The sequence below is a fragment of the Coloeus monedula genome (genome assembly GCF_965178545.1).
Source record: "Coloeus monedula genome assembly, chromosome: 6".
Taxonomy (NCBI): Eukaryota; Metazoa; Chordata; class Aves; order Passeriformes; family Corvidae; genus Coloeus; species Coloeus monedula.
In genome coordinates this window covers 39,236,749-39,259,829 of record NC_138786.1, presented here as the reverse complement: position 1 = coordinate 39,259,829, position 23,081 = coordinate 39,236,749, and the positions used below count along the sequence as shown (strand labels likewise).

At 39.5% G+C, this 23,081-nt stretch overlaps 1 protein-coding gene across 1 annotated transcript; it reads left to right on the top strand.

The window, feature by feature from the left end:
- Positions 1-74: 74 nt before the first annotated feature.
- On the top strand, positions 75-21,255 carry LOC309573751 (uncharacterized protein). Its single transcript, XM_082282929.1, has 8 exons — positions 75-198; positions 10,904-11,025; positions 12,108-12,246; positions 13,091-13,167; positions 14,914-15,024; positions 18,411-18,517; positions 19,910-20,000; positions 21,045-21,255. Exons 1-8 carry the CDS (start codon positions 102-104, stop codon positions 21,159-21,161), a joined length of 861 nt encoding a protein of 286 aa, XP_082139055.1. The 5' UTR covers positions 75-101; the 3' UTR covers positions 21,162-21,255.
- The last annotated feature ends 1,826 nt before the right edge of the window (positions 21,256-23,081 follow it).

The window sequence follows — 23,081 nt, the reverse complement described above, 5'->3', positions numbered from 1 at the left end:
CGCGGGCAGCGGCTGGGTGGGGGCGCAGGGGGCGGGGCTTCTCCCGGGGCGCCCATGTGCGGGCGGCGGTGCGCGTGGCGCCCCCACGCGGCGGCGGCGCGATGGAGCTGGGGGCGGCGCGGCGCGCGGTGCTGGCGGCCGTGCGGGGCACGCGCGCCGCCGACCTGCCGCGCCTGCTGCACTGGATGCGCAACACCCGTAAGCGCCGGCGGGGCCGCGCCCGCACCGCGCCCGCGTCCCCGGCTGGGCCCACACCCCGCTCGGCCCTGCCGGCGGGTCGGGCTGTGGGGCGCGGTGCGGCAGCCAGGGTGGGGAGTGGGGGGGGGGGGGAGCGGACCCTGGGCGAGGGGCACAGTGCCCGGGCCGGGGCGCCGCCCCCTTCCGGCCCTGCCGGGTGCCCGCGGCTCGCAGGGTACCGGCGGGTGCCGGCCGGGCGGCTCAGCCGGGGTGCGGCGCTCGGGGAGGCTGGAGCAGAGCGCGGCCGGTGGCGCCCGCCCTGCCCGGCTCCGATCGGGGGTGGCCGTGCCGCAGCTGCCCGGTCCCGGGCCGCGCTCGCCCCCTCCGCCGCGGCCTGGGGTGCCGGTGCCGTGTCCGGGGCCGGAGGTGTCGCGGCGCGGGCGCGCCCGGCAGCGGAGCAGGACGGGCTGCGGGGTAACCCTCAAACCCCGCGGCGGCGCAGGTCGTGCGGTGCCACCCTGCTCCTGCCGCACCAAGAGGTGTTTGGGTATTAGGCTTGTCTTGTTTAACTTCACACGTGTTCACAGCAGACTTTCACAAGTTTGGAGATAGCGGTTTGAGCTAATTTACAAACGCTACTTTCACCACTTGATGTCACCTTAAGTTAACATAGTTTTCTGTTTACTCCCTTGTTTATGCCTGGATATAATTTCATCAGTGTGCTGCAATCAAGCATTTTGTGGCAGATGAAGAAGGGAAATATGGGTCAGTGCAGAAGCTGTTAATTTGCAACTGAACACAAAGAATGACACGGAAAACCTCAATATAGGCAGTGTATTAAAGCTGTACGCACACAGTGCCATGCTGAATAAAGTCTAAACGCTGCTTAGTCTCAGGATATATGTGCAGTTTGCCATTGCAGATAGGAATCTGGAAGACCCCTCCAGTCTTGTGATCCAGTCCCAAGCATCCAGTATGTGTGTGTCCTGTTTATTAATGATTGTCTCCTGGGATGATAAATCTACCCTGATGATCACGTGTTAGGAGAAATTCATCATATGATAACAATACTTCTCCAAGTCATGCCCTGCTGTGCTCGGGTTATGCTTCCTGTTTGGGTCTTTGTTCCAGCACTTCCACTTCAAGGTGAAAACTTCATAAGCCAACACACAGGCACCGTGGCACAAAGGTAGCTCTGACACCAAGAAGTTGTCCAGCTGTCCAGGTACTTGGAACTGCAAACTCATTGTTGCCCTGTGGTTTGCCGCTCCCATAGTCACTCGGAGAGGCAGGGCAGATCCTTCTCAGGTGGAGTAGGCCCTCTGCTGGATTTATGGGACGGGAGCTAGCTAGGAACAGCATTTACTGTCCAGTGACAGGCATGCAGCCCTCCCACCCAAACGGGTACTTTCTTAGAAGAGACACTGCCAAATGTTCCAGAGCGTCTGGGCGTCAGCTGCCGTGACTAGAGCAGAGATGGGCCTCCCTAGAACTTGAAGGCTGAATTTTGATGGAAGTAGTTAGTGTTAATTGTGGTTAAACATTCTAATTTTCTCTGTGTGTGTATGTACATATACATATCTGTGTGTATATATATATCTACACATGCATACGTCTGCATGTGTGTATAGACATAATGCTGGAGCAATTGGCTGTAAGCACTTCATCCTTCCATTTTTGAGGTCTTGTCTGGACACAGTAGCATGCTCTGCTTGCTAAACAGGGCTTGGGTTACTGTAAATAATCTTGTTAGAGGTGGTTTTCTTCTATCCAGTATGCTCTAATATAAAAATCTCATTGAATTTAATATGCAATCATTCATATTGCTTATTCACATAACAGAAATCATCACAGCTCCTATACACTATATTAGTTCGTGTGGTGTGCATATATGGCTTTCTCAGCTTCCTGACTCCTTTACAAATACAGTAAAGCACATGGAAACTTACTAGTGAAACTTGAAAATGCTGAACTGTTTCAGTTAGGAAACTAATACTTACTATTTTCTCTGTTTTGATTCTATGATCGTGTTTTACTTCTGCCATAGGAATTTTTAGCCAATGGCGTAGTTTGTGTAGACTCCAAAATCCTTTGTCAGTGAATACATTTTAATATTTTTTTTATGTTGCAGCTTCCAAAACTTACCATAGATGGTTTCTGTGAAAGATAATATGCTACGGTTCCTAGTGTTTGTTAGATTATGATCTCTCAAATATTTTTCCTGAATTTTAATGATGCAGCTCTTTGCCTAGTCCTTTCAATGAAAGGACACATATATTCTTGCCTCATATTTGCTCTTCATAATTAAGATACAAGCCAAAGTGTAAATTAGGTTCCAAATTTTGATCTACTTTGTGTGTGGTACATCTGAGCAATCTGTGTCCTTCTATTTTTATACTGTTCACATCAGTAGTGATTGCTGCTGCTTCACTGTGTGCATCATCTTTAAACATAATTAGCTTTACAGTTGCCATTCAATGGCTTTTCAGCTCTTATGCTGCAGATCAGAGAAGAGAGTGGACAGGGCAATGAGGATCAAGCAGCTGAAGTAATTAATATAATTTCATCTCTTTAGTCTCTTTGTCAGGCCATCTTCAGAATCTTTTTCGGTTTAGAATTCTTTCTTTACAGGCTTGTGCTCTGGTAATATTTTATGCTAATTTTCTCTTTTAAAAAATGCTCATTGTTAATATCCTGGCTGGATGCTATTAATTAATATTCTGAGAAATCAAGTTGCACTTTAGGCATCTGCATCTTTGGCATTTGCTTACACTTTGTGTCAAGTGCTGATGCAGTATAGAATTATAGGCAACCATATTTGTTCCCAGGTGTGTCATTTAGAATGTGTGACTTAGTTAAATCATATTTCCCTGATTGCCACATTTGTGGAGGAATTTAGAGCCCATAGGATTTGGTCTCATGCTAATGCTTGTAGAAGTTACCAGTTTCTGAATCTGTTGCTTATGGGGTTTTAAGGAAAAGTATTAATGTTTGTCCAATTCTTGTACTCTCTCGGTGCTGCAGTCTCTCCCTCTCTAACATACGTTTATGTTTACATAGTAAAAGAGTGGGAATTAGAAAGCTTTTTGGCTGTGTGTAAAAACTTTTCATTGTTAAACAATCAAGATATGTTTCATTGCCTCTTTGGGTCATTAACCTGTTCCTGTTTTTCTAATCTCCTTTGTCTGAATGGCTGTGTCCTGCTTTATCTCTAGCTTTCACCCTGATGAGTACAGGACTGGAGTACAAGATCAGTATCTCCCTTACTGGTTTTATTTTCTTGCAGCGTTGAACAGTAAGGGAGGAGAGGCATTTGTCCTGCAGGTCACATTCCTTTATCCTTTGTGCAGTTTCCTCAGAGATGCAAATATTTTTTGTGATGTCCCCAGCACAGCACTCTTGATGATACTTCTCTTCGATTGTTTCTCTGAGCTACTTCTGTGGCTGCATACTGGCAGTAACTTTTACTGTGGCTTTTTTTTCCCCCTCAGAATTGTTGCATTTGAATAATTATACTGCCCATTTTAATACCTAGATAGTCCTGTGATAATTAATACTAGTTGGACTGAGGATAGTGAGGAGCTGATAGAGGTTTCTGCTGCTGTACCCTGAATACAGCTAGGGAATATGGTGTTCTCTCTGTGCAGAGAAAAGACTGTTTTATGGAAGATGTAAAATTACCAGATCTCTTTGCCACATGGAAATAAAAGCCTAGTCTTTGGTGATATAGACGTAGGAAAGAAACAAGCCTCTGATGAACAAAAGAAAAAAAAAAAGTGGTAGGGATGGAGAGATAATATTCTGAATGAAAACTAGGATAGGATAAATGAAAACAGAAATGGTATCCCCACAGACAAACTGTTTTTCTGTGGTGTATCAGTTCCCCACCTCATCCTCCTGAATCCCATTCCTGTTTCTGTCAAGATGTTGAGCTTATAGTTTTACCTCCAGCTGAGGGGAACTGGGCATGATTCCAGTGTTAGCTGTAGTCAGGCTTTTTTCCTTCATCACGCCGCTCTCTGAATTAAAGTGTACATGCATCCTTAAAGTCCTGCATAAAGTGGTTGACCTTTAGGATTAGTGTTGTTGCAAAGACAGCCTTATTTATTGGTTAGTTGGTGTTTTCTGACTTGCACACTGAATGCATGAAACGTTATTGAGAAAATTCCGTAGAAGAGACAAATTTATTTATAGTAAAGCCGGTTATCTTACCTGAAGTAAAGCCTTACATATTTTGAACTGAGAGAACACTGAACGTGTTCTCACTGCGATGATTTCTGACTAACCTTCCTTAGTAGTTATGGGAATGTAAGTGAATGCAAGATTCTATTCGTTTTTTCTTTGTATGAATGTGGGGATTTTTTGTGTTGAGAATTTTAGACATTCCGAATCTTTATGTGTGATGGAAGAAGACATTACTGTTTTAAAACAGCTGCTTAGCAACACTGCTTGGCTGTTTCACAATCAGCTAGCTCTTCCCACACACTGCAGTGGAATGTACGTCATTTCACGGTGACTTGCATTCCAGCTTTTCTTTTGAGTTACTCTTAGATCTTAAAGAAAATAAAATAGTAAGAGTTGGAAAAAAGAACAGGAACCTTTGGTGTCTTAACTTTTTTATAATAGGATGATTAATGCTTTAATATCCTTTTGCAATAACCATGTTCCAGAAGTTCCGGCTAAGAAAACCTGGGTGAAGCCCAAGAGCTAATTCAAACCACTTGGAGAAACCCCCCTGATGATTCTCCTCAGTTGGGTCCAGCATTTGTTGTATGTCATGTTCCCACTTGAACCTCCACTGCTGAGATTCTAAAATTTTCAGTAGCAGAAAAGGTTGCATTTGGTAAGAATGAGTGCTGGAGGAGATAACCAGTGAAAGAATTGACCAAGCTATGTGTTTACATGAACAGGAAGACAGGAATCAGGGGAGGTAAATACAGGAATCTGAATCTTGAGTTTGAGATTGAAGTCACCAAACCACTCTACCTACTGGCAACTACTGAACACTTCGGCTGTACTTAGCACTTAAATGTAGATTACAAAGCCTGTCTCTCAGTTAATGTCAGTGAAGCACAGATACAGTGATAAGACCCTTTATGCTTCTTGTGTTCTGTTCATGGGGTCTAAGATTGAAATATTTTTCCATCAGGGCTAAAACTTACTGTTTTGATACTAACTTAAAAGTTTTTTTTAGCTCATGTAACAGTGTAATAAAACACTGTTACAAACCTTTTCTAATCTCTGCATTGCCTTAGAAACTTTTAAATCTGAAGCTAAGATTTCAAAGTGATATACTGGTCTGAATTGCTGATTGTTCCTACAGTATTCAAAATATCCAATATCAAGAGAATTGCTCAAAATAATAATTTAATAATAATCCTTGCAAATCTCATTACAAATCTTATAATTTAAGGATAAGAAACATATAATTAAGTACAAATTAATTTTTTTCTTGTGGTTTCACTTGTACTGGGAGCAACCAGCTGTTTAAGAGGTTGAAGCACAATTTAGTCTTGTGACTTGAAAGTTGAGGGCAGTCAGTGCTGTAAATTCAGGCTTTTAACAGGCAGTGAGGGAGGAGTATCTTATAAAATTAACCTAACTGATTATGGAGGATGTGCTGCTTAAGGACAGAGTTCTGCATACGGAGAAGAAACTTCTCATCAGACACTTGGGAGCAGACCAAGTGTGTCCAGAATTTTCTATCATGTACTTTATTATCTAGGCATTAGCATGTTCTCAGACCTGCTAGGTAAAGTTACCAGATGATAATTTTCACAAGACAAGAAGAGGAAACTGGATAAGAAAAAGCTTGATTCTTTTAATGGAATGGAACTAAAGTGGAATGAGTAGCTTTAAAAAGGATGAAAATTTGGGCTTCTGCAATTGGGGAAGTATAGTATGCGCTTTTGTGCATGTGCATGTGAAAAAGCAATTTAGTACAAGGCTTCATATCCAAACTTGTAGAAGTGATTTATTCAAGTAAAATACCCTTTCAGAAGAGATAAAAATAACACTGCATTTCCACATTAACTGGAATGGATTTATTTGTTAAAATTATACCATACCAATTCTTTTCCACTATTGTGTTTGATAAACTAAAATGGGTTGTTACGTTTAATGTCATGAATCATCAACTTTGGGAAGTGTCATTAATTTCCTTTGTTGTGACAAGGGATACTGGTGTGAGAGAGGTCTCCAGAGTACCAAGTACTTCTAAGTTGTTAGTCACTGAAATTTAATAGTGGTGGGGAAAACTAGTGATTGTTAAACAGGTATGTCACTTACCTTGTTTAAAATTTAACTTTAAAGCTTCTTTCAATTAATCAATGTAAAAGACTTAAACTAACAAAATGAGCTCTGGTTATATTTCTGTTGGGAAAAGCCAGTTACTTTCCACTAGTGGCTATGTGTGCTTTGGGATAGAAATAATATTTAGAGTTCCTGAGGTACTTGATATACTGAGGTCACATATTGCTTCTCAAATGGTTTAGCCAAAAAGGGCGATACTAAAGTTTTAGGGATGTGGTGCTTCCTCCTTGACTGGGTTGTCCAGTATTATGAAAACATGCTGAATTACTAAATTAACCTTGTATTAAGTAACATGGCTGTTAATATTTGCTTTTCTGTGAGTCGGAGAATATATCTAGAAGACCATAAGGTGCTTGCTGTTATGGTTGCCTTTGCTAAATCCTCTTCTTTCTGTAATCTTCTGTTGTCATTTGGAAATCACACATTGCTTGTCTTCAATCCTGTATTTTGCAGTGCCTGGGTGTTCAGATGTTGGTATAGTGGTGCTCTCTGTCTGGTGTGAAGCTTTGTGATGTTTTCTTAGCTTGTGTAGAAAGGCTGACTAGCACCAGGGTGATAATGAGGCTTTTTGCAATGTGTTAATTAAATTTTATAAATGCATGTTGAGTAAATCCAGTGGAACCGGTTTTTGAAGTAAAATACAAACACTACGCACTCAGACTTCCTCCATAAACAAATGATTGTGATTCATCTTGCAGTGTTTCATGAACTGTACATTGTTTCCTGGTTAGTTGTCTGTTCAATGAACACAGGTTGGCTTGCACACTCTCCATTTCATGTTATATATATTTTATGTATATAACAAGTGCAAAAATGATGTATAAAATAGTTTTCTATTTTTGTTTCCTCTTAAAGATCCCTTGTAAGGTGATACTGAGATTCTCAAGAGTGAACAATTTGTTAAACATAAGGGTGGAGTTGATAAAACTATACCAGCAGAGATGCATATTTTCATATTTGGCACTGGTCTTTCCTACTTGATGGCAATCTACAAATATTTACATACTGCAAAAGTAAATGAGTTATTATGGTAGCTGTTGCTGTTTCTTGCTTTGACAGGAATGAGTCGACTCTCCATGTCAGAGTTCAGTCACAGACTATACACACAGGTGTGGAGTGTTGCACACACAACTTCTGCTGCAGCTGCCATTTTGTTGTCTCAGATGGAGTCTGTTCAGATGTCCTTCTCCTTTTTTGTTCCTGCTTATTATGTTTTAGAGCATTAACTGATAGTCAGAAGGGAGCATTTCCATTCATCATTATTTTTCAGTGTCAGTGTTTCAACAGTTTTTCCTTGGGCTGCATGTGTGTTGTCCTTAGGACCTGTTTTGTACAGAGCATACAAGAACCTGTGTGTGTCCTACTTTGTTTTGCAAGAAGAGATCGGAGGGCCCCATGCAAGATGGTCAGTGTTGTGACAGGTACCATACAGATAGAACTCAAGGCAGGGAAGGGATATTCTGGATTAGAGGAAGACGGATGTGCTGCCTGTCTCCCACTGAAGGTGTGTGTTTCTCTACTATGGAGCTGGAACACTGAATAGTCTGGAGAGCTGTTAGTCACTAATGTTGGCCAGGAAAGGTCACCCAGGCCATGAGGAAGCAGATCCTATTGATGCATTAGATCTGTGAGGAAGAGAGCTGAAGTTCTGTATTTGCAGTGTGATGTGGCTGGCCTGGTGGTCTAGGAACACTTCCTGCGTTTCATTAAATACTGTATATGAATTTGATACTCTTAACAGGCACTATAACAGCTGGATGAGCTCTCTTGCATAGTAATAGTATTGTTTTAAAGCAAATGCCAGATGTAGAAGCTTATTGCCCACAGGCACTGATCTGTTCAGCTGCTAATATCAGCTTTCTAGTCTCTTGTTCTGTCTCTAGCACGATTTTTCCCCTTGCTTCCTCAGATGTTATCCACCTCAGCAAATTGGCACCTTGGCACTCTTGAGGGCATGTCGTGGTGCTGATAGTCCCAGTTAAGCTACAGTTAGATTTGCCCACCTTCTTTTCCCATAATATCTGGGTTTATTCTGTGCTGTTTCACATCCATAGAAATCTTCCCTGAGCTGATCGGAAAAAATCACTCACTGCTGCTGGGATGTTCACAACAAATCTACAAATTGTTGGATGGACTGTGAGTTTAACAGGATGGGTGCTCATTAGAGGTTTCAAATTAAAATGCTGACAAGCTGGAGCTGCTACATTGCACCTGTTGTGTTGGTGTTGCTGCTGTCGCAGCTGCCGCCTCTATCCCTCCTGTGTTCCTCACTGCAAAGTCTGCATCTCTTTAGGAGCTGAGGTTCAGGAGAACGCAACTGTGAGCACTTTGGAGCAGTGAATTGTCTGACTGAAGTATAACAACTACCAATGGCAATGGCCCATCAGGGCCTTGGAGCATTACTGCTATGCATTTAATAAATTATAAACCAAATACATCTTAAGGGAATACGGATAATTTAAAGTTTCTGTTGCTTACTACACAGCAGTAATAAGGGGGATTCAGGATTATCTGTTCAAGTCCATTTTGGGATGGGTTGAAAGAACCATTTACATTTGCTCTGTTAAGAGGAGAGCATTTTGCACCAATAAATGATGGTTTCTTTAATCATACTATTCTCACTACAGTGCTTAAGCAGAAAGCATTTCAGAAGCATTTAAAAGGTTAGCAGGTTTCTGTTTTCTATACTAGCCTTAAAATTTCTCACTCTTTCTAGCATTTCCCATGATCCACAGGAAAGATTAAATATATTAGCATAGAGAAACTTGTAGTGTATGCTGTAGATTTATTTTGAACCTGTTTGCCATCAAGCTTTTCTGTACTAATGTTGCCACCTGGAACAGCAATGCTAGCAAACACTGCTTTTTTAAAAAACACTTGTAAAAGCTGTCAGATTTTCTTTTTGTAAGTGATGCATGTACATGAAAAAGCACAGTTGCTGCCCAGCATGTTGGCAGTCTCAATAAAACAAGAAACAAACCAGAAGGGGTGGGGAAGAGAGGACATACATGTCTGTTTTTAGATGTGACTTAATAGATGGGTTTGGTGTATTTTTTCAGGATTAGATTAGTGATTGCTTTTTGGTGGTAGCGGTTGTTGTCTTTTACAGGTATGTAGCTTTGATCTGAGATGAGCCTTTGTTTAGATCCAGTTCAACATCCTCAAAGCAGTGAGATGTCCAGACAAAAAGGAATTTCATCTAGTCCTTTTGAGGAAACCATAGCAGGAAAAGCTGCTGAATGCCAGTTAGGAACATCATACTCTCAAGGTGAAATTGGGGGGGTGTAAGCAGGATGTTAGCTGCAAGATGTGAAAAGTCTGGTAAGTGCAAGTAAACCTTTGGCTGGTGTGTCTGGCACTCAATACTGCAGGTCATAAAGGATGAGAGAGTCCAGAAGATCCAAAGGGAAGTGTTGAGAATGATCATACTCCAGGAGAAAAAAAATCAGGAAGGGTCTGGATAGGCAAATCTCATTTTTTCTTCTAAAGAAGACTGATGTGATGCACGCTAAGTCTTCAGGGAAGTAAATAGTTACTATATAATGGAAAGGAATAAGTAGTGGCAGAGGAAGTCTAAATCAGTAATTACGAAGAGTATTCCTTTCTAATATTAAGGGTAGTCAGACACTGGAATAGATGGCTAAGGGTGGTTATAGAGTCTCCAGGATTAACAATCATTTTTAGAAGAGCAGTTTGGAGAAGTAATGACAGTATTGATTGAGCCTTGGAAGAAGAAAGGATTAGTGACTTGACATGGTTTCCTTCTCAATCTTTTTTCTAGATGTCTTTTAAAAAAATGTGCTAAAGTAATGCAGGAATATCCTGGAAAAATGGCAAAAATTTACAGTGTCGCTTTGCAAAAATGTATTGGTTTACATCCATTCCTATTTTCCTTCCCACTTGAAATATTTTGATAGGTTAGGTAATGTAAAATATATTGGGAGTTGAACTGTTGAACTGTGCATTAGCCCTGATTTTTTTGTAAATTTATTAGAAAGATCATATGTATAAAAAGAAACTTGTATTAAAAAAAAAGAGCCTGCATTCAGGCAACTATCGAGTTTTGTAATTTCTCCAATAGTTCAAAAACATCTTTGATGTTTTTTATATCTTAAGCTGAAACAGTATCACTTTGGTGGCAGCCCAGACCATCATATGTGAGTTATAAATTTATAAATATGAAAATAATTTGAGATTTCAGAAAAGCAGTGCATTTATTTTACATGGCAAAGTTATTACAATCCAAAACTGTCATTGGCTGGAAAAGCTAACAAAGGCTGAAAAATGCATTCAAATAAAAAACTTTATCCATCTGGTGTTGTTTATGTCTTGCAACTGTATTGTACTGGTCATCACTTAGTCCACGTGATCTGCATGTGATTGTTCAGGGGGTTTTTTTTGTCTTGATTTATAGATGACTTTGATGAGTTTGTGGTGAGTAACAGCGATGTTGTGCTCAGAAATATCGCTGAAGATTTGCGGAATCGTTTACCCGTTGAGGCAATGTTCACTTCGGAACATCAAGCTGTTCAGAAAGTAAGCTAACTGTTATGGTCTGCTTTTGCTGAACCACATCATTTATTCTGATTTCATTTTTAGCAGTAGTTCATAATAGAGAATGAGCATGGATTGAAGTGTAGGAAATCTCAGTTTGGTTCTCAGGTCTGTTGCTCTGTGTTTGCATGACTCCAGGAAAGTTTCTTCATAGTTCTTAATACTTTGATCATGAGTTATTTGGCATAGCTTTAATTCTGTGTGGTATGGCACCTGTCACAGTGATTCTTTAATGCTAGCTCTGTAATAGGCTCTAACAGCCCCCTTAAAGGCAGCAGGAACACAGGGCCAGTGTTTTGCTGTTGCCATAATGTGGGCAGCCCAGAGATGATAATCCAGCTCTTTTCAGATTCTGATGGCTCAGAAGAGGTGGGCTGTGAGTCCTGTGGGAGGGGAGTGCACCTTTTCTACTTGAGCTGTCAGTATACAAGGAAAGTTAATGCATTTCCCAGAAAAGTGGTGTATGGCTCTTCAATGGGAAAAGTGGATTGGCCACATGCAGCAAGCCTGGAAAAGGGAGGAAAGATGAGTAGGAGGATGAAGATCATATCCCTTGAAATGATGAGAAGGCAAGCATCCCACCTGGTGTACTTTTGATTGAAAGTGACACTCATGTTAATCAGGGGTGCTTCTAGGTAGAGGCATAAGGCATGATGTTAAAATAGTCAGTTGAGGCTGAGAAGCAAATTGACCTTTCTCCTAAATTTAAGTTACATTCTCCTCATTAAAAGAAGAGGAAAAGCTTCCTTTACCGTGTATCTTCTCTATAGCCAAGCAAGCGCTAAGGAGACAAAACTTACATCGGGCCCCTGCTCAGGTATCAAAACTAGCTTGCTTTCATTTGTCGACTGTCACGTACTGGTTATTTCAGTGGAATTTGATGACCCAGTTTACATGTAGGATTTCCGTTGTTTAATTTTTTTTTTTGTAATTGTTGCATAGGGAAAAACATGGATCTCTGAGATTTTGGGAAAGATAGGATGGTGGAACAGTTAACATGTGACAGTGTAAATGAAATTAAGAGACTTGGTTACGCCTTTCTAAGGTTTTATTCCTCTTCTCAGATACACCAGCATCCACTGCCCATGATTCATGTTGATGCATTCCTTTATGATGATGATGTTGTTGATTCATTGTGTGAGGAGGGGAAAATGAGTAGGAGCTACTGCACAGAGTGTGGCTCATACAAAACTGCATCTTTAGGTAAGTGTTCTTTTGGGAACAAGAGAAACAAATTGAGTTTAATTAAACTGGTTTGTGCAGTGACTCAGCTGGACAAGACAGCATCCAGCTGATGGAGGACTCTGTCCAGACTGGTGCAATACACAGGCCAGAATTATTTCCCATAACCAGTGGAAGGAGCCTCCTACACATGTAAGTTGAATTAATTTGCAGTGTATGAGTGACGGTTGTTGCCCACAAAAACTGGGCAGGTAAGAGGCAGGCTATTTACCCCTGGAGAGGAAGACAACACTGTAGGAGTCCATGCAGCAGCCTCAGTCTCCTCTCACATGCTGAAAAACAGTAGAAAACACCATCTGTCTTAAAGCTTTGGTGTGGTGTGGTACAGATCAGTGCTGTTGCCAGTATAGCACAGCCACTGAAGGAATGGTTTATATGGAGAACATTTCATTCATTAAAACCTTAGAGTTGAAATTAAAGCTATTAAGGTGTCTGCCCATAAAACGTTATGCACAAATTGTATTGAGCCTTGGATACCACATTTCCTTTTTCAGTTGAACAGTTCCCAGTTACTTTGTTTTGTATTCTTTAACATATGTTACTGTGCAGAAAAAGGTAATTCAGTTTCATGAAGGATTTCAAAATTCTCCATGTAAGGCAAAGAATCCCCAGACTTGGGACAGATTGCTTGGCAGATTACCTCTGATCTGCAAACCCTGGTGTTCCAGGGTGCCCAGCACTAGTGCAGGCAGGAAACCATACAAGTTTTCAGTGAAGATAATTCTTTGGGTTACTATTTCAATAGTTAATTACACAGTAGTTAGTACTGCCCACCCAACACCTTTGTTCTGTTCTTATTTCCCAGAGTTTATTTCGCATTCCTTTTCCCTCATGGAACTGAAGTTTCTTTATCAACATGTACTGCCTGACCTGACAGGAAAGGTAGTGGTTGACGTTGGCTCCAGGCTTGGTGCAGTGCTATTTGCGGTAACTTCCAGCACAGGAATTCATATTTTATTACTTTGACAAACATTTTCCCTCTTTTCTGACTGCCTACTGTCATTACTCAATCTTGGATGGGTCATTCTGAGAGGCACCTCTGATCTGACTCTCTGAATAGTGTAAGGTGCTGTTTACTAGCGATTTCAGTTCTTCCGCTGTTCCTCACAAGAGGGAACACAAATGATCTTGCTTATGGAGAGGAAAACTGTGTTGTCCAACAGAGTAGCATATTGCTGTCACACATGCTGCTCTTTTACTCGTTCCTGCTGTCTCTTTCATAAGTAAGTTTGTCCTCTTATGTCTTGACCATGCCTATATATAGATTAGTTATGTTAAATTCCTTTATGAAGCTGACAAACTGTTAAATTACACAAAGGAAGACTTTGATATGAATTTGTCTCCAAAAACATATTGTCCTGCTCTGCGTTTTAAAATGCACATAAAATACTTCATCGAGAAACTTGAGTGCAATTTTGATTGCTTTTGGCATGACTGGTGCAACATATGGCCAACAGCAATGCAAAACACACATTACTATTTTCTTTAAAAAGTCAATGGCTGTTTAGGGCTCAATCTTGGAAACACTTGAGCATGTGATTTTACTCATTTGAATAGTCTAATTTTGGGATTACTCAAATGAGGAAAGTTACTCCCATTTGTAAATATTTGCAGCATTGGGTCCTTAAATGGTAACACTTTTGCTAGGCTGAATTTGTTTTGAAGTATTTAAATGCTTGTATTATTACAGTAGAAGGTACTCTCAAAGCACTCTTTCAAAAAAGGGTTCTGCTTTGTTACATGTCCTTGCCTTGGAGGAGGGGTGACTTCACCTTCACAGGTCGCTTTTCTACTCTCTGAGTTGAATGGTTTCAGAAAACTTAATAATGAAGTTGTAATACATGTGTATCTCAGATACTCTGTATCTTCAGCAGTTTGCCTTTGCCATTGTTGGCAAGGTGTAACTGTGCTCAGTGGAGACAGTGGTACTTAAAGCAGTATCTTTGTTAGGGCCCTGTATGCTCAAGTATTTGTACTTTTTCTTCTCTGACGTTTCCAACAACTTCTCAAAATCTTAGTCCAAACTGAACTGGTTTTTGGGCTTAAGATAAAGGCATAGTTTAGCTTTTTTTTTGCTCATGTACCTGTATGAAGCATCTGAAAATGTCAGTAATACAGTAACTTAGAGGTGCTGATAAAGACTTGGTATCAAAATATCCCACTATATTACTGGTACATTGTCCTCCATTTTCACTCACTTTGACTATGTTATGTCTCCTGGTTTTGTTCTTTTCTCTTGATACTTTCTTCAATTCTCCCAAGAAACAAAAATTACATTTAGTCTTTTCCCTTCACACTATTTTCATAACTTGTTTGGTACACCTTTTTTTTTTTCCTTGACTATTTTCCATATGTTTTGCAATTGAAGTGAACTTGGAGCTTTCCTTCTTGTCTTTTTGACATGTCATTTCGGATCTCTTACTAAAATTCATGTGACGTAAGTGGGAATTGCCATATCAGGGGCTTAGCTCTGAAAAATATGTCACATCCACTGAAAGGCATTTCTCAACTCGCTATTTTAAAATTTTTTCAAATCTTAACTTGTGTTTTATTCTCTTCTTTTTAAATTAAAAATTTGAACTTGTTTAAAAGGCATCACAGTTACTAAATTTCCTTTTCCTAATGTAGGGTTATCTTTATAGCTCAGCTTCCCAGCTGCACGGAGTAGAAATGAATGCAGACTTTTGCCAGTTGCAAGAAATGATGATTACAAAGTACGAGTTCATTGACAGAATAAAGGTAACTAAATATATGTTTTAGTTTATGTATTTTTAACCACTGTGTACAAGATATCTGGCTTAAGTGAGTGGCTGGTAAATCAGCATTCTGAGAAGTTTCTGCCTTTGCTTGTTTTGATCCTATACAAAGGCTTTGCATTAGGAAAAAAGAAATCTTATAGCAGAGAGGAAGAGGGAAATTATCAAAATATGAATCACTTAGCCTTTTTCCTGACTGGACTTTCCCATTGGCTCACACAAAACAGATATATCTTAGCTGATTCTCCCAGTAAAATCAATGATATCATTGCCACTCACTTCTGTGAAACTGAGTATATAAAGAATTTCTGTCATGAATACAAAAGTATATGTCTGTGATTCACTTTTGTTAGCAGAAAGATGTTTGTAGGATTCGCAAATTTGCATCTAAGGACTCCTAAAGGACTTAGAATTATCAGTATTTCCTTCCATAGAATGTCTGTGTATATGTACCTTCCACAAACAAAATGGGTTTCAAACAAAGTGCTATCATTATGGGAACCATTTCCCTAGTTTCATTATGGGAATAGCTACTAATATTTTAAAGAGGAAAAAAAAATTCCTTTCTGGACAATACCCATTATTTTGTTACCAGCAAAAATTGGTAAATAGAATATGCTGGGTAAAATACTGGCTTTAATTCTGTGTTGTATGCATGTGCTCTTGAATGAAGTCACACAAACTGCTGAGTATAGTAATTTCTTTGGAATTAAGGTAACCCAATTTTAAACTAGAAAGAAATAATAAACATAAAATATTTAACACAGGGTAAGCAGTATCATTGGGTTGCTCAATTCAGTTGCAGTTGCTGACAGTTTATCCATAACCTTTGGGTTTTGCATATGTTTTGTGTTCATAACACTTTATTGTGATGAAACTGAAAGTACAGTTAGGAACTCTGTCATGTTAATTCAGTGGAGCTGGAGATCTGTAAGCATGCTTTTCAGCCTTGTGTATTTTTTTATTATAAACTTTTATGGTTTTTCTTCACACCTTGTAATTCTGCTGAAGTATTAATTTTGGAGCATAAAGATAAGATAATAGGTTTTCAAAGCAGTGCCCGAGGACTTAGCTATTTGAGTCTCATTAAATGCTAATTTAGTCATGTGACTCCTGTTATCACACTGCTTTGAACATTTAAATCTTAGATTTTTATTTCACCCCCAAATGAATCCTCTCTAGAGGTACATATCAGCTTGAAAAATTGTGAGAATCCATTTGCTGGTCATAATTCATGACACAAGTTTGAAAAACTTTTAAGAGACTCTTCTTAAATAGAGATTGTTTTTCTCAAGATACTCTGAATTTTTATTAGAATACGTTCCTAAAGGATAGCAAAGTGAAATGATATTTTTAGTGGCTCTGAGTGATCCTTGTGTTTCTTTGATCAACACTTGGTTTGTTAAAGTACATAGAAGGTTGCTCAGCATCTTTTGCCATTTGAGGAAACAAATACTGGGAGGAAAGTAAACAGTTCAACAGATCTTAGGAAACTTGTGACCTCAATTCAGAAATTGCCTGTAATCATGAAAGGCTTGGTGTGTATTCCATTGGACAACAGGGCAGTTTTAAAATCAGTTGCTGCTTCCTCTGTTGTGCCAGCACACAGCCAAGCAGATCAGAGAACTGGTTGAGCTGAAACTGGACCCAGCAATATTGGAGTTTTGACTAGAGCAGTACCTGGGTCTGGCTCACTGTGCAACCATACATGCTTATGTGGTCCCTAATTCCCTAACAGGAATGAGGATGTATTTGGGGAGAATGAGGTGCTTAGGTCACTTTGGTCAGTATGCTCACCCACTCTGTAAATGCAGAGTAATTTTAGGTCAAGTCTTAAGTATCATTCAAGTCAAGGAAACATCAACTTACGGTCAAAGTTTGCCTATAGTTCAAGCATCTCTCTGAACTGTGGCCTAAAATATTAGGACTGCCATTAGTATCCTATCCTGTGCATGGGGTTATTCCTCTCCCAGTGCAGGACCCTGCACTTGCCTTTGCTGAATTTCAGAAGGTTCCTCTCTGCCCATCCCTCCAGCCTGTCAAGGCCCTTCTGAAGGGCTGCACAGTTCTCTGGGGTATTGGCCACACCTCCCAGCTTCCTGTCCTCAGTGAACTTGCTGAGGAGGCATCTCCCCTTCATCCAAGCCATTCATGGATAAGTTAAACAATACTGGACCCAGTACTGAGCCTCAGGGGACACCAGTAGTGACAGGCCTCCAACTAGACCCTGTGCCACTGGTTATGACCCTCTGGGATCTGCTGTTCAGCCAGTTCTCAATCCACCTCACTGGGCACTCATCCGGTCCTCACACCCTGAGTTTGCCTGTGAGGATGTTGTGAGAAACAGTGTCAGAGGCCTTGCTGAAATCAAAGTAGACAAAATCCACTGATCTGCCCTCATCCATCCAGGCAGTTGGTTCATCACAGAAGTCAGCCAGGTTGGTCAAACATGATTTACCTTTAGTGAATTCATGCTGACTAGCACTTACCCCTTCAAAAGATATTCCAATTTACATTTCTCATCAGATTTGGGATGCAGAATAATAGAATATCCTGAGTTGAAAAAGACCCATATAGATCATCAAGTCAGACTGATAGATTTTTCTGTCTTTAAGAGGAAATCAAACACATCAGAGTGTTAATGAGCATCCATATTCTCCCATCTCACTTGTTTTGAAAAATGACATGATGTGCTAATATCCTTTTTGGTAGGTGAAGTTAGATGAAATCAAAACAGCTCCTCCTGTGCTGACTGGAGAGGAAGTTGTTTAGTAAGATCCTCCAGTGCTGCTGAGCATCCTGCCTTTCCAGCATTCCCAGTCCCAATATGCATTGTGAGAATTCGGCTGTCAAATCTGGGTCCTTAATGTCTTTTCTAGCTATAATCCTTCAGTAACCCACTGACCCTGTGAGATACCTTTTAATATCCTCAAAATAGCTTCAAGTAGCTTAACATCTTTCCTGAAATCACTGGACATTTGTTATAAAATATAGGTAAGTGGAATGTAACAGCCATCACGTACATCATCTCCTCTTTTATGGCACACAGTTCTAAACCAAAATTAAGATGTACTTTATTTTACTTAACATAATGGATTGAGTATTTTATTTAGAAGAGTTAAATCTGATTTTGGTTTTTTTTTGGTTTTTTTTTTGTTTTTTGTTTTTTTGTTTTTTTGTTTTTGTTTTTGAAAGGTTATTATGGTTTTGTATGTCAGTTTTATCTCCTGGGGAGCCGGTGAAATACCTGGTTTTGTGGCTGGTTCAAAAGGGTGGTAGCAGGTGCTGTATTAGGCTGACAGGCTTCATGACTACTTGAAGGCTGTATTTGTCTCTTAATTTATGCCTTGGGAAATTTTTCTCCTTCAGGTGGTTCATGCAGACATCTGTACTCAGCCCTCACTTCTGCAGAAGGCTGATGTTGTTGTAATGAATAATGTCTTTGAATATTTTCTTGACAGACAGGAACAGGCCAGGTAAGCTCTGTGTCCAAACAAGTTACCTATTTCTTTGGGAGTGTGTGTGTAACCTTGTGAATTATGGAAAACCTTAAGGTTGTGCTTTTTGAAGGCACATACATAATTTATATCAGGAAATTGTTTCAGACTGCCTACTTTTAATTGTTATACTTAACTGCTAAGGTGTTCTGGCAGTTGCTTGTTGTTAAACCCACTAAACCCTGCTGCTTTGTTTACCCAAACCTTGGCTTGAATCCTTGCACTGATATGTTAAAATAGTATCCTGCTGCTAAAGAATCTGAAATTTTTTTTTTGTATCAGCATAAAGCTCAATCTTCAGAAGTAAGATGGGTCACTGACTTGCAGATGTCAGAGCTGTAATATATACAGACTACAAAGCATGGTTATTAATTATATTTCTAATAGATACTCATAAGGATGTGGTAGCAAACAAACATGTGGCTAAGGTTCTCTTTCAGGTACAAGACACTCACAGATGAGCTTTTGCTAATCCAGCAGCATCCATTTAAAATGTAAATAACTTGATCATCTGAAGTTTAGAATGGGCAGTCAAAAAGAAGGAGTACCTGTGTCTCCACTTGGCCCTAGCCAAGTCTGACATTTTGTACCAATTTCAGCTAAGGCTTGCCCTGCTGCGCTGGATACCAGATGGTAATGCCAACCAGAGAGGCAAAGAGTGGATGGGTGAAGGATAGTGGGTGTTTCAAAATGCCAAGAGATATGTTTCCAGGCACATGACTAAGAATTCATTTGATTCTGTCTTAACTTGGGGATAGTGGTTTAGTGTTGCATTAGTAGCATGAAGACAAATGACATTTGAAGAATGTTGGAAATTAAATTCTTTTTAGTCTGAATTACCATAGTGTGAGAAATTATCTTACTTGCAAAATCAAAAAAAAAGGAGTGCTGGGGGCTATATTTAAATACTCTGATTACTGATGTCTTAAGAGAAGTACTTTGTCACGACTGTACACGAGGTATGTATGTAAAGAGCAGCTTGTTGTGAAGCTTAATAAAAGACTGCACTTCAGGACTGGATTTTCTTCAAACCCAAAGATTTAAAGGGACTAAATGTCAGTGTTTAACGCTTGTTCAAAGTGAAAGTCTTGACAATACCAAATGATATGCATGTATGTATGAGAAATAAAAAGTTACAAAATCTAACATTTTAAGACCATATATTCCCTGTGTTTTTAATACAAAGCTTGGTTTTATTCCTGCAAATACATTTGCTTAGATATTAATAATGACTGATAAGCATGTATTGCAAATCTTTAAGCTTACTCTACCTCTGGCCAAAAAACTAAATAAAGTGTTAGATTCATTGTATATCAAATATGGGTGGTTTTTCCCCAAAAAACTGGTCATCTACCTTTAAATATGTTTCAGAGCTTGGGAATTTATTGCCTGTAATGTAAGGAAAAGAGGGTCCCTGTTAGTGACAGTTCCAAGTCTTGAAGAATCACTTTCAAAGCTCCAGGTAAGTTCCCTCAGCCAGTTTTAGCTGACACACTTCGTTATTTTCTATCAAAGTGGCATCTCTGTAGCTGAAGTTAGCTGCTTGCCAGTATTGCTGTAAGGAAGGATATACAATTTTGTGCAGAGATTAAAAGGTGTAAGACTCTGGACTCTGTTTTGACCACCAACACATCTTCCTGTGCTTCGATTGTCCTCATGTGAAAATGAAAATCCCAGCCTGTATCAGTAGTCTGCATGAATCATTGTATTATCATGTGTATTAAATGCCAGTAGGAGCTTTTGGAAGTACAGATTAGTGAGAGATGTGGTCTCCCAGCTAGCCATGTGACTACCATCAGGCATCCTGAATCAGTTACGTAGCTTTAAATGGCAGTTGGAAACAACAACAGTGCCGTCTTTCATTGGTAGATCATGTATGTGATACCTAGTCAAATTATGTGGTCTAGCTTTAGTTAGGAAACAAAACACTGATCAGATGTGACAAGGTTATGTATAAAGTGACTTGCTCACCACAGTAGTTAGTTAGTTTTAGAGAAATTGAATTACTTGTTGCCTGTATGCTGATGGGTGAAGTAGATCCTCAGACCCAAGAGCAGCGATGGTGTCATTTGAACTTTTCTTGGAGCAGGCTGTTGTCACACAGCAGCTGACAAGCCCTTTGTAGCCTTAATACAATACTCCCTGGGTGTAAAACAAGAAAATACCTGCGATTCTTCCATGGTACTGTTAGCTGCTCCCTCAGCACATCTGTCAGTGTTGCTCTCTGATCAGGATGCTTGAGGCTTACACAAATGCATACAGAAAGGCAGTTGGAATATGCTAACAAAATATCTAGACTATTGACTGAGATAATTTTTAAAGTTATCTTTGTTATCTCCTATTTGAATTAAAATGGCTTTTCCAGAAATTAATTTATCATTGCCATATAATTTGGAATGACTAATCTCTCATATTATGTCTTGCCTTCCTAATGTTGTATTGACCTTGAAACTCCTGCTGTTTTTAAACATGGTGTTGATTTAAGGCTCTGCTTTCATTGTTTCAGACAGATGTACAGCTCAGTCAATGGGTCGAAGAGGTGCCACTAAACTATGATGTGTATATGGAAAAGGATGTTGACAGAGAAGCACTCGAACAGATACATTTATACAAGATTCTCTAGTACCTGGAAAAATTTACTAGTATCCTTATCATATATATTTTGGGCCTAAAATGAATTTGGATTGATTTGTATGAATAAATCAGGTCAAAATTCATATTGTGATTAATTTGACTCGTGTGTAGTTTTTAATTAAAAGGAGTCTTTTGAAACAGGTTTTCTTACAGAGGCATTTTGTCTCAACAGGGTATTTTGACTTTTAACTAGGAGATATCCTCATGGTTTATTTTTTTCAGAAATGTTAAAATGAATGTCTACATAGTAATGCTAAAAGAATTTTTGGTCAGTAGCATTGTGTACTGCCAATGTTCGCTAAATATATCAAACCTAAGAATAGTGAATCCTTATTAATGTGAATGATAAGAATGCATTTAGCATAATGTTAAAAGATTAGTGCTGTTCCATTTTGCTCTAAACCATTTATTATTATCAGTAATAACATTTATTATTAACAGTATTATCTTTGGTGTTCCTCCTATGGAATTTGTAGGTTTTTTTCCCAGGGTCTGCTTGATAACCAGATTATCTACTGGCATATGTTATGAGAGAGGCAAGTTCATCCATTTAGTTAGTTGTCCTTAAAGTGGGTATTAATATAAAATACTGAAGGACACTGAGGAGCCATTGAGAATTAATACAGCAAGTCCGGGATGATGGAACTCTTTTCCACCTTCTGCTGCAGATGGTAGGAAGTGTAATAAGGGGTTAAGAAGCTGAAAATTCTGAACAGGTGTCACGGCTTAGCAGAGGCTTGGTGGTGGCGTAAAACATTGGAAATTTGTAACAGAGCCTCCTCAGAGAGAAAATATCCACATACGCCCACCACATTTATATTTAGATTTTACGTTCTAAGGATGTAAAGCTTTTAGTCAGCTGAAGAATGTTTCGGGTTTTAGCAAACATTAACAATCCCAAGTGCAAAAATATTAACTTCAGGAGTTTTAGACTAAGTGTGTTGTGAATTTAGAAGTGTTGTTAAAAAGTTTTCTGCACAATTTATGTCTAGTGTAAATGGGAAGTCATTAAATTGGATTTCAGTCTTCAAATGATGTACAGGTCAGTGACTTTGATAATACATGCTGTAAGCAGAAAGGATCAGTGACCTTTAGGCACTCACCGATGCAGTAAATAATTGGGACTGTAGAAAGGATAGTGAGTTTTAAGAAGTCTTACTTTCATGGCCTGTTTGGAGTGGAAAAGAATGTTTTAACTTGAGTGATACTGAACCGCTGCTCAAATACTGTGTTGAATTTAATCTTCATGCATTTAAAAATGAACAAAGATAGAAAGCTTTTCTTAAAACATTTATTTTATTTAAGTACAATAACTGAACTGTTGGTTACTTTGTTGTCAGAGAAACAAGTGCCCCTAGAAAGGAACCCTGGGAGAGGCTAAGCAACAGGGTGGAGGGGTAATGCAAGGCCAATAGGTCTAATAAGGAGAGAATAAAAATTGAGAAAAGAAATGCATGCGCACTTCAGAATGAGGAAATGAGCACTGTAGTAATCAGTACAGTGGAAGCTGTGACTGAAGTGGAGTGTATAAATAGGCTGCTATAAAAGGAAGACTGAATGGGTCATAAAAAGTTACTTCATAACCCTACTACCATGTGAGAAGAAAACACCATGTTGGAATGTTTTTTACTTTTTCCAGAGGTCCTGCAAGATCTCCAGAATCAATTGTCAGGACGTAGAGCTCATGAAACTGGGTATGATCTGTGCCCTGCACCTTGTTTTGGTAATATGGGAATTACAACTTTCATTGCAGTTGTTTCCCCTCTTCATGCTGAGTCTTCAAATACTTTTTTTGGGTGTTGATCTCAGATAAAAAAAAAATTCAGTAGACTGGAGCAGATCACCAGCATATTTAATGACATCTGTATCCTCTGACTCTGAAAATAGCATGCACGCATCTGGAGCTCAT